This window comes from Paralichthys olivaceus, chromosome 20 (assembly GCF_024713975.1).
Source record: "Paralichthys olivaceus isolate ysfri-2021 chromosome 20, ASM2471397v2, whole genome shotgun sequence".
Classification (NCBI taxonomy): Eukaryota; Metazoa; Chordata; class Actinopteri; order Pleuronectiformes; family Paralichthyidae; genus Paralichthys; species Paralichthys olivaceus.
In genome coordinates, this window is record NC_091112.1 from 16785927 (window position 1) to 16799929 (window position 14003).

The 14003-nt window shown below is 40.1% G+C and overlaps 1 protein-coding gene across 4 annotated transcripts in view; it reads right to left on the bottom strand.

Moving 5' to 3' along the window:
• The window catches only part of trappc9 (trafficking protein particle complex subunit 9), a 185894-nt gene that overhangs the window by 52058 nt on the left and 119833 nt on the right, over window positions 1–14003 (bottom strand). For all 4 annotated transcript variants that reach the window (XM_020090867.2, XM_020090866.2, XM_069516452.1 and 1 more), the window contains one exon: window positions 9901–9991. In XM_020090867.2, coding sequence (XP_019946426.2) covers window positions 9901–9991 — 91 coding nt within the window. The remainder of the gene's footprint in view (window positions 1–9900; window positions 9992–14003) is intronic.

Genomic DNA, 14003 nt, shown 5'->3' on the forward strand with positions numbered 1-14003 from the left:
TGACAGGATAAGACTGGTGATTCCAGCCAGAGTAAGACAAACAGTCCTTTTATGCTCGATCCCTTAATGTGTCCAAAAACCTATTTGGACACATTAGGTCACATAAAAACTCAAATTCATAATGGGTTAATTATCTGGTTACATTTGCTGCAGATAGTCTCATTAAGTTACCTGAGAGGAGGAATCATTTGAAGACTCAGATGGTGATGCTGCCTCATCATGCTTTTATCACTACTTTAAGTATGATGCCGTTCACACATCTTAGGCCGTCTCAACCACTGAATCTGTATATCACACACAGTGGCCCTGGAGACAGAGCGAGTTTCCCAAAAAGGTGAGTGTCGTCCGTCCCTATCACTCTGGCTTTCTACTGCCTTCAATAAGAAACCTTTAGGATGGCTGACTGGCAGCTCCAGGGTAACAGAGCTGAAAAACAAGCAGATAAATCAGCTTCTAGCCTACAGTGCTCCTCCCAGTGCCCATCGCTCACCTATATGGACAGCACCCGCTGCAAATTTAGGCCTATCTGAACTTCAGTAGGTGGGTGGTGATGAACGGCGTGGGATGGTTCAGTGTGTATGTATTTATGGACCAGAGGAGACATACAGGCCTTTAGGTCTGTACATTTATTGACAGTTTCCCAGCTACATGAGGCCTTAGTGGAGCAATAAAGTGAGGCCTAAACAACATGCAAAATCGTGGAGGAGGTATTTCAACTAGATTGCAAAATCATTGAAAAATAAAAACCTGGATCATATTCAGAAGGGGCTGTTCAAAATAATGTTAAGAGTGACAATATTTGACTAACAGGCAGGGCTACATCCAATATCAGTGTTTTAAATATTTAAACCTTGTTTATAATGTCTGCCCAAGGCAACAATGGCAGGGTGAAGGCTGTGGAAATATCGATGTTAGAAAAATACACTATGGAAAATAAATGGTAAGGGTAAGAGTGTAGTCGAGTAAAATTGAATTTTACGAGGTTATGGAGCCTGTATTTCTTGAAATTTATAAGGGAAGTGAATGTAGGGCCAACACATTCACATTCTAGAGGCTAAAATTGTCTTTTTGAATTAGTAGTTAAAGGACAATGACACATAAATGATTTGCACCTAACTGATTCTGCTTTATTTAATGAACAGGTTAATAACCTCTCAAACAACTGGTTAAATAATTCAAAAGATTTACTTTTAGTAACAGAGCTGCTTCTCTTGACCTATGTAAAGATGACACAGAAGAAAGGTGAGGAGGTTACCAGTCACACTGCTCAAAATATAATATCGTCTAAAAAAATCTGAAATTAACACGGATGTGCAAATAAGCTCTTTATTTTGTGTTCCATTGGGTTTAGTGGCACACTGAACTGGATTTGATTGGACCCACACAAATCTATTTTGACAAGTTAAAATCACAGAATGTTGCTGGCCACACTCCCATGTGCTCCATTTATTTTATTGAATACTTTTTCAGTATCTTGGCCATTAGTTGTTATTGGGGATTTGCAGACAGAATTAATGACCAATAATTTAAAGAGTAGTCTAAAGCTGCTTTAAGACATGCACTTTATTAACTCATCACATCTTCCTTAAATTTTCCAGAGAGAATGAAAAAAAGAGGTGTTAATCGTGAAGACACTGACTAAGATGTCAGCTTGGAAAGAGAAAGAGATTCGAGAGCTTTTGATTATGAGGAAACAAAAACCTGTGATTTCCTCAGCAGAAGTTATGTCCCGCCTCCTGGATGCTCTACTTAGATCCACTCTTCAACTGAAGGCTCTGAACATTTTCCTGTTGTTGTGAACGCGTCCAACCCAGACAATTGCCTGTTGCATTCTTTATAAGTGAAAGGCAAATTTTTGCTGACATTTCAAGTCAGAAAATGGCCTTTGCATGTCTGAGATTTAGCTGAGTTATGCTAGAGACAGCGAACATAGCCTTGAGCTGCTATAGCACTTTCGAAAATGAGGAGCTGGCCCAGAGGTTTGGTTAGCTCATTGCTTTCTCACTTTACAACAGTTATTGTTTTTTCATAAGTGTAGTGTCTTCACAACCAACAACTGCTGACTCAAATGACATCACTTAAAGGTTCAGTGTGTAATATTTAGTGACATCTAGAGGTGAAGTTGCATGTTGCAGCTGAATATTCCTTATTTCACCTTCCCCTTCCAAACATGAAAAAGAACCTGTGGTGAACTTCAGTTGTCATGAAAACTCAAACGGTTTTAGTTTGTCCAGTTTGGACGACAGTTGACAACATGGTGGCCTCCACAGAGAGGACCCCCCCCCCCCCCCCCCCCCCCCCATGTAAATATAACTTTTTTAAATATAAAGAGCCTTTTCTATGGTAAAGAAAACAACAATCATACAATTTAGATGAAACACACCAGTGAAAACATCACTAGGGTTATTTTATATTCAATTTCAAAAACTCCCTTTCACCTAAATCTTACACAATGAACCTTTAAGGACATCTATCAGACATTACACAGTTTCTTTTGGAGATTAAAAATAATTAAAACTTAAATGTGTATGATGACGATGAATTAAAACAGCCCTAACATATTCAGACCTTGTGTTTTCTAAATATTGTTCAATAATGTACGCGGGTTATTGTTTCTACACCTCTGCTTTTAGCCTCTATGCCAGAACACCAACTATTAACAAGCTTTCCATATACTGATTGTGGATGCTAAAACATCGGTGACGAGACATTTTAAAGAACCAGGTGAGTATTATACTCATTATCTAAACTCTCTTACCCTTTATATGGTCTTAGAAGGTAGTAATTTGTTTACAGACTGGAGTGACATCATGCTAGAGTAAGATGGTCTTCAGAAAGGCAAATTACCATCTCCCACAGGCCCTATCACTGCTGTGCAGGGAACTGAGCCTGCAGTTGATGCATGCTCACAGACACAGTCCGAATTAAGCTGTTCAACTCACCAGCGAAGGGAACAGGTAAATTGAAAAAATTCCCATCAGCAAAACCTTAAAAGGCCAGAGCAAAATTGAAAGCTACATTATTTTAAGACATTGATAAGAATGAATACATTTATTCAATTCAAATTCAAAGCCAGGATACACTCTGAAAGTCTTTATCTAATAATCAACAGAACATATTTTTCACTAAGCGAAGAAAGAGGCTCCAATTGATTTTGAATTAGTTCCATTTTTCTCTTTGGCGAACAAGTCGTCACCATAGCCACTATAGCCGGCTTCGTTCTGTTATATCCAAATTTCTAGCATAACTTTCCTTTTGCAGTACGCTCATCCTCCTCTACTTCTGTGGGTTGTCATTATAAAGATCAGCATACTCCATGTTGATATTGTCACCATGTTTGTGTATGAAATTGTCTTATCTGCTACACAGAGCTTCATGGTAGACTCATTGGTCAACTTGGACAGACAGAGAGCACCTGTAATGCAGTGCAGGCTCTCAGGATAGCGCTTTTTTACTGTTTTGGTACAAACATTCACCGCCACTTGCTCGCCAAAAGGTAAATCTATCCACGTTTAGCGCTTGGCGGGTGTTAATTTTGGATCCTGCTCACAGATGTGACATATCACCAGTCACAGGTACAGTCAGAACACTTCTCTTTCATCTCAGCCAATGCATGTATTCATTTCCATCCTCTCTCCCTCTCAGGTCAGCGCTTCTAATCATCATCACCACAACGGGACTCCAGCGCGAGGTGGATCTGGGCTGTCTGGCAGCTCCATTTGTCAAACCCGCGGCCCTCATGGCAATTGGGCACCTGACAAAAGCTTAAAGGCGTATTATTCCACGAGGCATCCCCTGTGAGTGTTGAAAAGCCACCGCCTGTGACTGCTCCAAACGTCCATCTGTGTGTGTATATGTGTGTGTCTGTGTGTGTGTGTGTGTGTGTGTGTATGTGCAGGGTAAAAAGAGGGGGGAGAAAAAAATGGGGTGGTGTGAGCCGGTTCAGAAGCGCTGTCTTATTAAATTATCTCCCCGCCTTTTACAGCAAAGCCCCCACCCTTCTCTTTCCATCTCGCTCCCAGGCTAAACATTTGTCTTTCCATTCATGGGTGAATTTGTATTCCATTGAGATGGGTTCCTGGTGGTGGACTGATGGCTGGGGAGGGGGGGAGGAGTGGGGAATGGGTGCAAAGTCCGCATTCAGGCTCGCTGTTTTCCATCTCACTGCTTGGTTACAGCACTCCACAGGCGGAGTCACTTAAAGGTCCAGTGTGTAAGATTTAGGTGAATGGGCAGAAATTTTATTTAAAATAATCCTAGTGATGATTTCACCAGTCTGTTTCATCTAAATTGTACGAATTGATATTTTCTTTACCCTAGAATGGGCCCTTTATATTTAAATACTTTATATTTACATGAGGAGAGAGTCCTCTCTACGGAGGCCACCATGTTTTTTACAGCAGCCCGGACTGGACAAACTAAACACCTTTTGAGTTTTTATGACAACCAAGGTTTCCACAGGTTCTCTTTCATGTTTGGAAGGAGAGGGGGAGGTGAGGGGTGTTCAGCTGCAACATGACACTTCACCACTAAACTCTGCACTGAACCTTTAAACATGACTTGTAATTTATGCAGTTCACGTTACTGATCACATATTATTCCTAAATATTCATTTGTCAATAAGGCTCAACATTTATTCAAATATTACATATATTTCGGACTCTTGGATTGCATTTTAATTCAATCCTCTGTTGTTGTTTATTTATTTTAATATTTTTTGCTGCTTGCATGTTTGGGGTGTGTGTCAGGGGTTTGGGGTGTGTGTCAGGGCACTTCCTGTCCGATAGAAACCTCGTGTTCTCCTTCAGCACCATCACCTGCTGCTCGAGCTGGGTCTTGATTGGCCAGGTGACTGTTTACTTAGCAACACTCCATTAAGTTGACACAGCGACTCCTATCATGAGGTGCACCACTTTGCCTTTAATCTGTTTGACAGCTGAGGAGCTATAATCAATGGGGCTATTTACATAATGTGCAGGCTGCGAAAAAAGAAAAGAAAAAAGAAATGATACCACCTGTTCTCCCATTATAACTGCTGTGGGGGTTGAAATCTTGCAGCAACATGGTGACACTGACGTTGAAGCGTCTTTTCCGGACTTTACCTTTCTGTACTAAACTCCTTAGGTTTATAAGAATGAGGCATGTCATGAGGCTTCCTCTTAAATAAATTTGATACATTTTCAAAATGAATATGGCGAGCACAGGAGACACATTACAGTCCCCACAAATCCAATCAAGCTGCACCAAATTGCACACACTCCATCAGTGCATGTCTGATTCTTTTCATCAAGATCCATGAATTATTCCCAAAGAAATCAGTGAAAATATCGAAGAAAACACCCACAATTTTAAAAGAACATTTAAATTAAAAATACAGGCTTGCCCCCTGATCTAGATTCACACCAATATTTGATTTGTTCTTCCTTGAGCCATACCACATCTTTCTGCTAAGTTTTGTGGAAATACACCCAGTAGCTTTTATGGAATCTTACTGACAAGCAAACAGACATACAAACCAGCCAAACAAATGGACAGGGGGGAAAACGGGACCTCCTTGGCAGGGGTTATAAAGTTTGTGAAAAGAGATTCTAATTCAAACTATTTATGTCGAGGAAATGCATTAAAGGTTGGCCTGAATATTTTGAAACTTTAGCTGTTGTCATGGTTACTGATGTCCTCATCAGTATTTGACTGTTTTTATCATTCCCAGTGTCCTATTAAAAACGTTAAAAAATGACCCAACATTACCATTAAGCATTAACATTAAATATTATGAGTTGAACAAATATGACCACAGCTCTATTTTACATGCTTGTTACATCTCAACATACCTTTAATTACTCTGCTAGTAAAATGTTTTAATCTAGATCGGTTTTACTGAAAACTTTACGCATTTCATTTAACACTCAAACTGTCGTGTCCACGTTGGAAAGACTAAATTCAGTCACCCTGCTGTTTAGTGTACAGAGGGGGAGGAAACATATGGTTTGATAAGAACTTCACCTGTGAAAAATGAGAGCTGATTTCTAAAACCTAATTTAGTGTGTTTCGTCCCGTGCCCCCCCCTGTCAACCTCCTTCTTTCTGGTTCCTCCAATTTTAAGGATGACAAGTACCTCTTATAGTTTTTGGAAGAGCAATAAAATTTTGTCACAGATAATTAAACCAGCCAGCCAGTAACCTTCTGAAAAAACAATAGCTGAGACTCTCTAGGCTGCAGATCTGCTGACATTTAGACTGTTTGTAAAACTGCCTACCCTTTTCAGGCACAATGAAATCCATGGCCAACGCACACACTTTCCTACTGCACTTCCTTTTCTTAGGATATATGACAGAATGAAATAGCAGCGTCCAGACAGGGACTTTCACTACTAGAGCAGAAAATTGGATGAAAAGCACAGAAACTCAGTAGAAACCTTTTAGAATTAGCCAAGGAAAGAGAACCATATCAATCCAAAATGATATCAACGCCACTTTCAGGAGATTTATGGCATAAATCATCTTATTTACGGGGGGTTTTTTTAAACCTGTTTTCGGAGACAGCTGATTATATGTAACAGCAGGCTTTTTAAAGAATTGCAGTTTCAGTGGAATTCAATATAGGCAGGAAATAATGTTCAAGCTGTCCATATATTTTACAGAGGCATAAAGGCAGAAAAATATCATTGTTATTATTTATGTTAAATTGTGGGTCAATAGTTTTTTATTTATTAGCTTCTCGCATACAAATAATAGTATCTGCTTTGATGTCTAACTAAATTATTGGATTGTAGCTGTTCCTTCAAGAGTCAAAAATGAGATTCAGCAGCAACAAAAGCATATATCACTAAATAGAAAAAAAAGCACTTGCATTATTCATTTATAATTATGCAGTGTGTTTCATCATATATGTCATATATCTCTTTATTGCAGCACTGCTGTGGGGGGGGCATGGGGCTGATTCTTCCTATGGGTAGAATCATTTACTAATGGCCTCCATTTGCTCCCCATTCAATAATAATAATGAGCTTGTAAACAAACACAAAGCCATAAAAACAACTCTAGCGTTTTCCATGTTCTCCATTTACTGGAACCTGTGTGATCAAATATTCATGGGTTTCTATGGTAGCAAATTGTGAAGAGGCATCAAGTTTCTCATGCCACACAATGAGCTGAGCTCAGGCAGTGATGTCAGAGCCTCCTTCCTCTGCTCATAACCCCAGCCAGAGGCACAGCGTCTATAAATAGCTACTCACAATGTTGACTTCTTGCAGAGTTTGTGGTTCCATTTATTTATCGTATTTGAAAATGTGCTCAGTGAATATATATATATGTATATTTATTTTAAAAATGAGAAAAATACTTTTGTGATGAAGAGTAAAAAATAATCAGTGGAACTGTGCAATGCTTTATTCAGTTGTGAAAATTATTTAAATATATGTTTTCTTGGATTCCATTGCAGGTTATTTTGAGTGCCGTCTTAAGATTTGAATATATAATATTTAAATTGACACTTTATCTTTCTGTGGTAAATAACAGACTAACTGTACATATTGCACAATGGTGCTTCAAGTATTTTTTATTTTTTTATTTTAAATGTCTGTTTCCTATTTTTTTTATTTTCTATATTTATAATTGCACAAATTCACCACAGCAAATTCCTTGTATGTGTAAACAAATGTGTAGCCAAATGTCTCTGCTGATTGAGCAGAACTGGAGGCGATAACATTTGTCTTTGAAAGAGAGTGTTTAGAAAAGCAGGGGAGCCACAGAGTGATGGTCCTCAAGGAATTTACCGTAGACTTGGCAGCTGGATGTTGACACACCGCCAGTCACACACACACACGGAAACCGTACAGTAAACAAAACAGCTCAAAAGGGCGCTGTGGAGCAGCGGCTCTTAAAATGCATATTTATATCATGTGCTCAGGCACCGCGACACAGATCCCCATCCAAACTTTGTTTCTGTGGAGTCCTCGTGCATCTTCACACCAGCTGGGTCAGAGTCAGCTGTAGCTCAGGCGAACGTACAGACCCTGCTCCAAACATTGTGACAGAAGATACATAACCCTCTTCAGCCCTGTTGACTTCTGAATCACCAGAAACTCCTAACACTATTTCAATCTGTGAGTGCTTGGCATGAAACGCATTTTACTCATCAAGACTACATTGTGCAAAACACCAGATTTCCACAATTGACTGTCTCCTCACATCAGCGACACAGTCATATACACAATACGTTTGTTGGATGTTGTGGCACGCATGAAGAAATGAGATCACTTTCTACAAGCACTGAAAAGTCAAGATCAAAACAGAATACAGGTTTAAAAGAGTTTTAAAATACTCTGTGGGATAATGACATCAATAAAAAGGTATTTCAGCAATTATTCTGTATTGATTAAATAAAACTAGGGGGGAATTTATTTTCACTCAAGAGTTGTGATTTTAATTGAAAGTTTTTATTGCTGAATCACCATCTCCTGGAAGACTATAAGTAATACGTTAGAGAAATGATTACGAGTAAGATTGTCAATATCAGATATAGCGCTAGTCAATTAACTAAGAATGTTGCTCATATTGGTTAATTGAGTTAATACATTCCCCAATGCATGCATTCATGAACTGTCAGGTTTCAGCTACGTTCACTTTGCTGTGATGGCCCAGGCACCTTGTACCGTATCACCCTGCCACGTCCTCAGTCCTCTGATTTCCGTTGTATTGTCGATATGTATGACTTAACAATAATCCCAACAGAACACAGAGCTTAGGCCATAATCATCATGGTAATTAAACACAGCTATGATCAGAATTTTTTGAAAAGTGCTATTTATCCCTTAGTATCTCTGTGAGTGTGAAGCAGAGAGCGACACTGGAATTTAAAGCACCCATTGGACTAGACACAAGGGAAGTGCCTGAACTATACCCATAATTGAGCCTATGATAGTCCTGGCAACCCTGATAAAGGCATCCTCGTGCTGAGGCAAAATTATCTGGCCCATTATCAGCAGAGTCTGCAGAGGCCTGAGCTGGAACTGCAGCACTATATCCTCAGAAGTGAAGACACATGAAAAACACACAACTGCTGAAAATGTCTGCGCTGAGATTGCACACGCAATGTGGAGTATTAGATCAAAGATGGGTGCATTTACCCCGGGAACATTTCCTCATTCAAGGCGGAGCACGTCAAATGCTGAAATAACTGGATAACAGTGAATCTGGTGAAGTATTTGCCTTGATCCCCCTCCCAATTCCTGTCTCAACGCATTCTCACATTTCCGATGCTTGATCTGCTGTGTCGCGTCATTTATTTCTTTTGCTGGAGGCTGCTTTTTGCAGAAGCAGGACAGCCCCAGCTGACTAATCAAAATGCTGGCAGCACTCAAAGAGAGGCCGGGAATCTCAGAAAACAAACACCCGCAGTAAATCAAAAGTGATTTGAGAGGATGATCACAGATGGTGCGACCGACGAGTGCTCCTACAAATACAGCGTGTCCCCCGTGACTCATGAATTTCCCGAGCTGCTGTCTACACTTCTCTAAAATAGCATGTAGCACATTAAGAATGCAAATAAAAAACATGGCTTGAGACCACTTGTGGAGGTTTATGCACTAAATGAGAGGTAAGGAGATGGCCATGGAACCACCTCGATAACTGTGATTGGCAGACAAACGTAATCATGGGAAACTTAATGGTTCCAATTCCAAAAAGATGGAGCATGAAATCAAATCTAAAGAACAACACTCGCAACAAATCAATTTAAACTTTTCCCCTTGTTTCATTTTCTTTGTATTATATTGACACTTTCATGTGAACTCCTTGTAAAAGTTTGAAAAGGGAGCACAAACTTTCTGTTTCTTATCAAGATGTCATGTGCACTTGCACACACACACAATAAAAGGACACAAAACAAAAGCAGACTCACCCCACTGTAAAGGAGCTAGCTGTAGGTGCTCCAGGACCAGCTGGTTGAGGACGCCCTCCACGCTGGCTTCACCACTGCGCCGCAGAGAGGGGTGGGACTGGTCAAGGACAATCGCATGGAGGCTTTTAGCATTTCGAGGATTAATCAACATGGGAAACTCTTCACAAACATACACAACATTTTACTTACAAAACCAGAAGTTATAAAAAAAATACATTGTTGTTTTCAAATTTTGACCTTTTTTGGCGATGCACTGACTCCAAAAGTTTAAATGAGGACTTGCTCTGAGAAAGAGCAAACCTGTGATATGAATTCTGTACATTCTTTTTTGGTAACATGTTTTATGGACATTTATCTCTTGTGTTACTCTGCCTCTCCCTAACTTTAGATATAAGTACACATGAGACACCTCTAATAAACCTGAACCTGTTTTGGAAAACCAACTATGTGAAATGAATTTTATCCGCAGGTTTTATGTATATTTATTTTGTTCAAATTCACACCATTAGAAAGACTAAAGTTAAGCAAGAGCTTTTCGTCACATTAGTCATAAAGACTAGTAGTTGAAGGTTAACTTTGAAAACACAAAATAATAAATTAATCATTTAATAAATAATGGAATAACATTAGTAGGGAATAAAGAGAAAAAGGGAAAGAATATAGTTTATTCAGTCTGGTGTATAATACAGCACTTATTACTCCAGTTTAATGCTGCTGTCTTTTTAATGATAAAAAACCTACACAAATTGACTGCATCATGTCATCTTTGTGTTGTGCATTAATTCAGATGTCAAAGGTGACATGGCGAGCGTGTTTCTGTAACCTTACTAGAGCCAGCATTACACCGATCGCGGGGGAGGCTATCAATGTATGAATGCGGCATCAAAACAAATATGACTGTCAGAGAGCAATTACCAAGATAATATGTGATGATAAGGACGACGCTGATCATTTACACAGCTGACATTTGGAATAATGGGTGAGACGAGCAGCGCCCAGAGCACCGAACCTGTGTCTATTAACCTTTGAGGGAGAGTACAGTACACATGCAGAGAGGGAGAGAGAGAGAGAGGGGGTGGGGGCATTTGCAGATAAAACATACTGTGCTGAGAGGTGCTTCTGCTGCGGCGGCTGGATCGTTTCCAAACCCAGAGTCTGAATCATAATAAATCACATGTCACAACATGCACCTGCTTCTCATTCTAATGAACAATGGCAGTGTCGCGGCTTTGATCACCCGAAGCACGAACACGTAGAGCTTCAAATTCAAGGCTTCAGCGGGGGGAATGTTGGGTAACAGGAGCACCGAGCGGCTCTGTGATCGCCGGCCTGAGCTACTGATTTTCTGCTGCAACGTACAGTGAAGCCGTCAGGGTGCACGTGTAAGAGTTTTTACACTTTCATCTTATAGCTGTCTAACACATTCCACTTCCAAGTGTGAGTGTTTATGGAAAGATAGATAGGCCACAATACAAAATATTAATCACACCATTCATTCTGGCAGCACAATGGCTATAGCAAAATGTCTCAAGTGTGGGGTGGATTGCTATGAAATAAGCCCGAGATATCCAAGGTGGCTAGAGGATAAATTCTCATGGCTTTGCTGATCCCATGACTCCAACACCACCATCAGGTCAAAATCTAACCATACCTGAGACATATCTGCGACTACAGGCTGTATATAATGATGGGCGATCAGTCTCCACTATCCAGAAATTAATCCTGCCATCTTGTGCATAAGGAGCCTGTGCAGCAGCAATTGGTGTGCACTATTGCAATGCAGCTGATAGATGCACTCGACCTATCCCGAGTCAGACTCCGTTTTTTAACACGAAATAAGAACTAATCACTCTGTCCGATCAAATCATGGCATAAGCATGAATTATGACTTATACAGCAGCCAGCCACCAGTGGGTGATCAAGATGCTTTGGCTTCACTGTGCTGCCATGTCGTCAATCTATCTATACAGCCTACGGTTATATAACCAATAAATAAATAATAAAACAATGCAATTCCATTCAGCCACACAGTCCACTGGCGGTTTAGTGCTACATCAAGTTGTGAGCATGCTAACGTGGTAATGTATGATGGTGAACCTGGTAATTACAGTGCTACCTGCTAAACATCAACATGTAAACAATGTCACTATTTTTAGACTTGTACTTAAAAGTGGCAGCAATGAGGCACAAACGAGGGACTGATAAAACTAAATGGATCATATGGTTAAAACAGGATTACATGTTAAAGTGACGCAGGGGAATAAGGAGTGAAATCCACACTAAGGTGCAGTGCATCATAAATAATTTCATGGTTATTGAGCAGAACTTTTAACAAGTATATTTCCTGAGTCTGAAGCTGAGAAATCCTGAAACCTCTGTCACTGTATGGGTGATCAATAATCATTTTAAGTTTGGCACTTTTCTGTGTGTTGGATCTGAGCGCTTCCCAGCAAAGGAGCTTGGTCGTTTTGAACATTAACACAAACCTTTCCAAAACTTACCACACTTGCAGTGTTTCTTTTTTAAATGTAAATGCCTGTGTTGGATCAGTTACATTTGAGTTGTAAAAACACAGAGCCAATGAGCAGGCATGAGGGTACGTAGACCTATACCTGTTTTCAGACATGACCTGCAGGTAAAATCCGGAGAATTGTCTCCAGAGTTTACCCCCAGTTTGCCTTTCACACATGCACAACACAGCGAGAGGTTCTCAGCACAGATGCATTCAAAACAGCATCACATCCTTTGCATTATTCAGACGAGAGGTGCAGCAGATAGAGGCAGGAAGCAGCGAATTAACACCGCTGCTGAGATCACATGATTTTCTTGAGAACACAGAGACACCGGTGTCTGCTCTTATCGCCACAAACTCTCTTGGCATCTTTGTCGGTGTTTTGACACCGCTTTTTCACCCAGAGAAATTTGTTTCCTTTTTGAATTTCTAATTTTTGTGTCTGTCATGTTTTAGAAGCGTCATCAACCCCCCCCCCCACAAACTCGCCCACAGCAAATCCAGCGGGGGATACCCTGCTGTGTTCTCACATCGAATTTTCCAGAATTTCTACTGACTTTATACGAGGCCAGGCAGACAGAGTCTGCAGAAACTACAAAGCCTCTCACTCTGACATTTTCGTTCACACATGCACATCTTCTGGAGAGTTTCTACGGAGTTCAGTGCATGTCTGAAAGCAGCTCATATTAAAACTAAGAAACAAACAACTGGTGCTACCAATGGAGAACAACAACGCCTTGAGGCTGATACTTACTATTTTTACCTAAACTTCCCTTCACAAATCCATATTCGAGGTCACATGCACTTGCTCCTGCCTGGCTGCTAAATGTTGTAAAAACAAATACTCTGTTCTGCTGGTTACAACATCGTATCATATGATATATTAAGAATAATCAACTGTGAAGTGGATATTAGTGCTGGTTAAGACAGCTTTGAGAAACAAATGAACTTCGCTGGAATGAATCAAGAACCAAGCAATGACCTCCTCAAGGGGAGGTCATGCATATATAGCATCCCCGCCTTCCTTTCTTTTATTCCGCTCAGAGCCGGCACTATGGCAGTCTTTTCCAATGAGTGAGTCACTACAACTAACGCTATCTACAAAACAGGAATAATACTGTAGGGACCTCATAAATTGCAAATTAAAGTGACTGTTACTTTGCTCAAGGCCAAGCAAGTGCTTCTGAGTGTGACATGCACTGTAATCAAATCTTTTTATTTCTCTTGTGTTTCGCGTTGTAAAGAGAAAATCCAGCCTGAAGCAGAAATTACACAGCGCTGCTCAGATGACTGTTGACGGCCGAGTCACTATCTGCAGCCGGAGAAGTGTCTTCCTGTGCAGCAAATGATAGCATCAAGACCTAACTTGATTTCATCATGGGACAATTTTGGTATCAGTCCATTGACCATGAATTTGGAGTTGACTCAATACTTCTATTTTATCAAAATGAGTTTGATCTGAAGACAAGACTTGCATCTGTGATTGAGATAAAGATTATTTGATGAAGGTTACAACATTTTTTCCAAGTCAGACGAAAATGATCAAATGGGCCAATTGAGGCAGTTTTTCTATTTTTCATTTTTGCTGCAG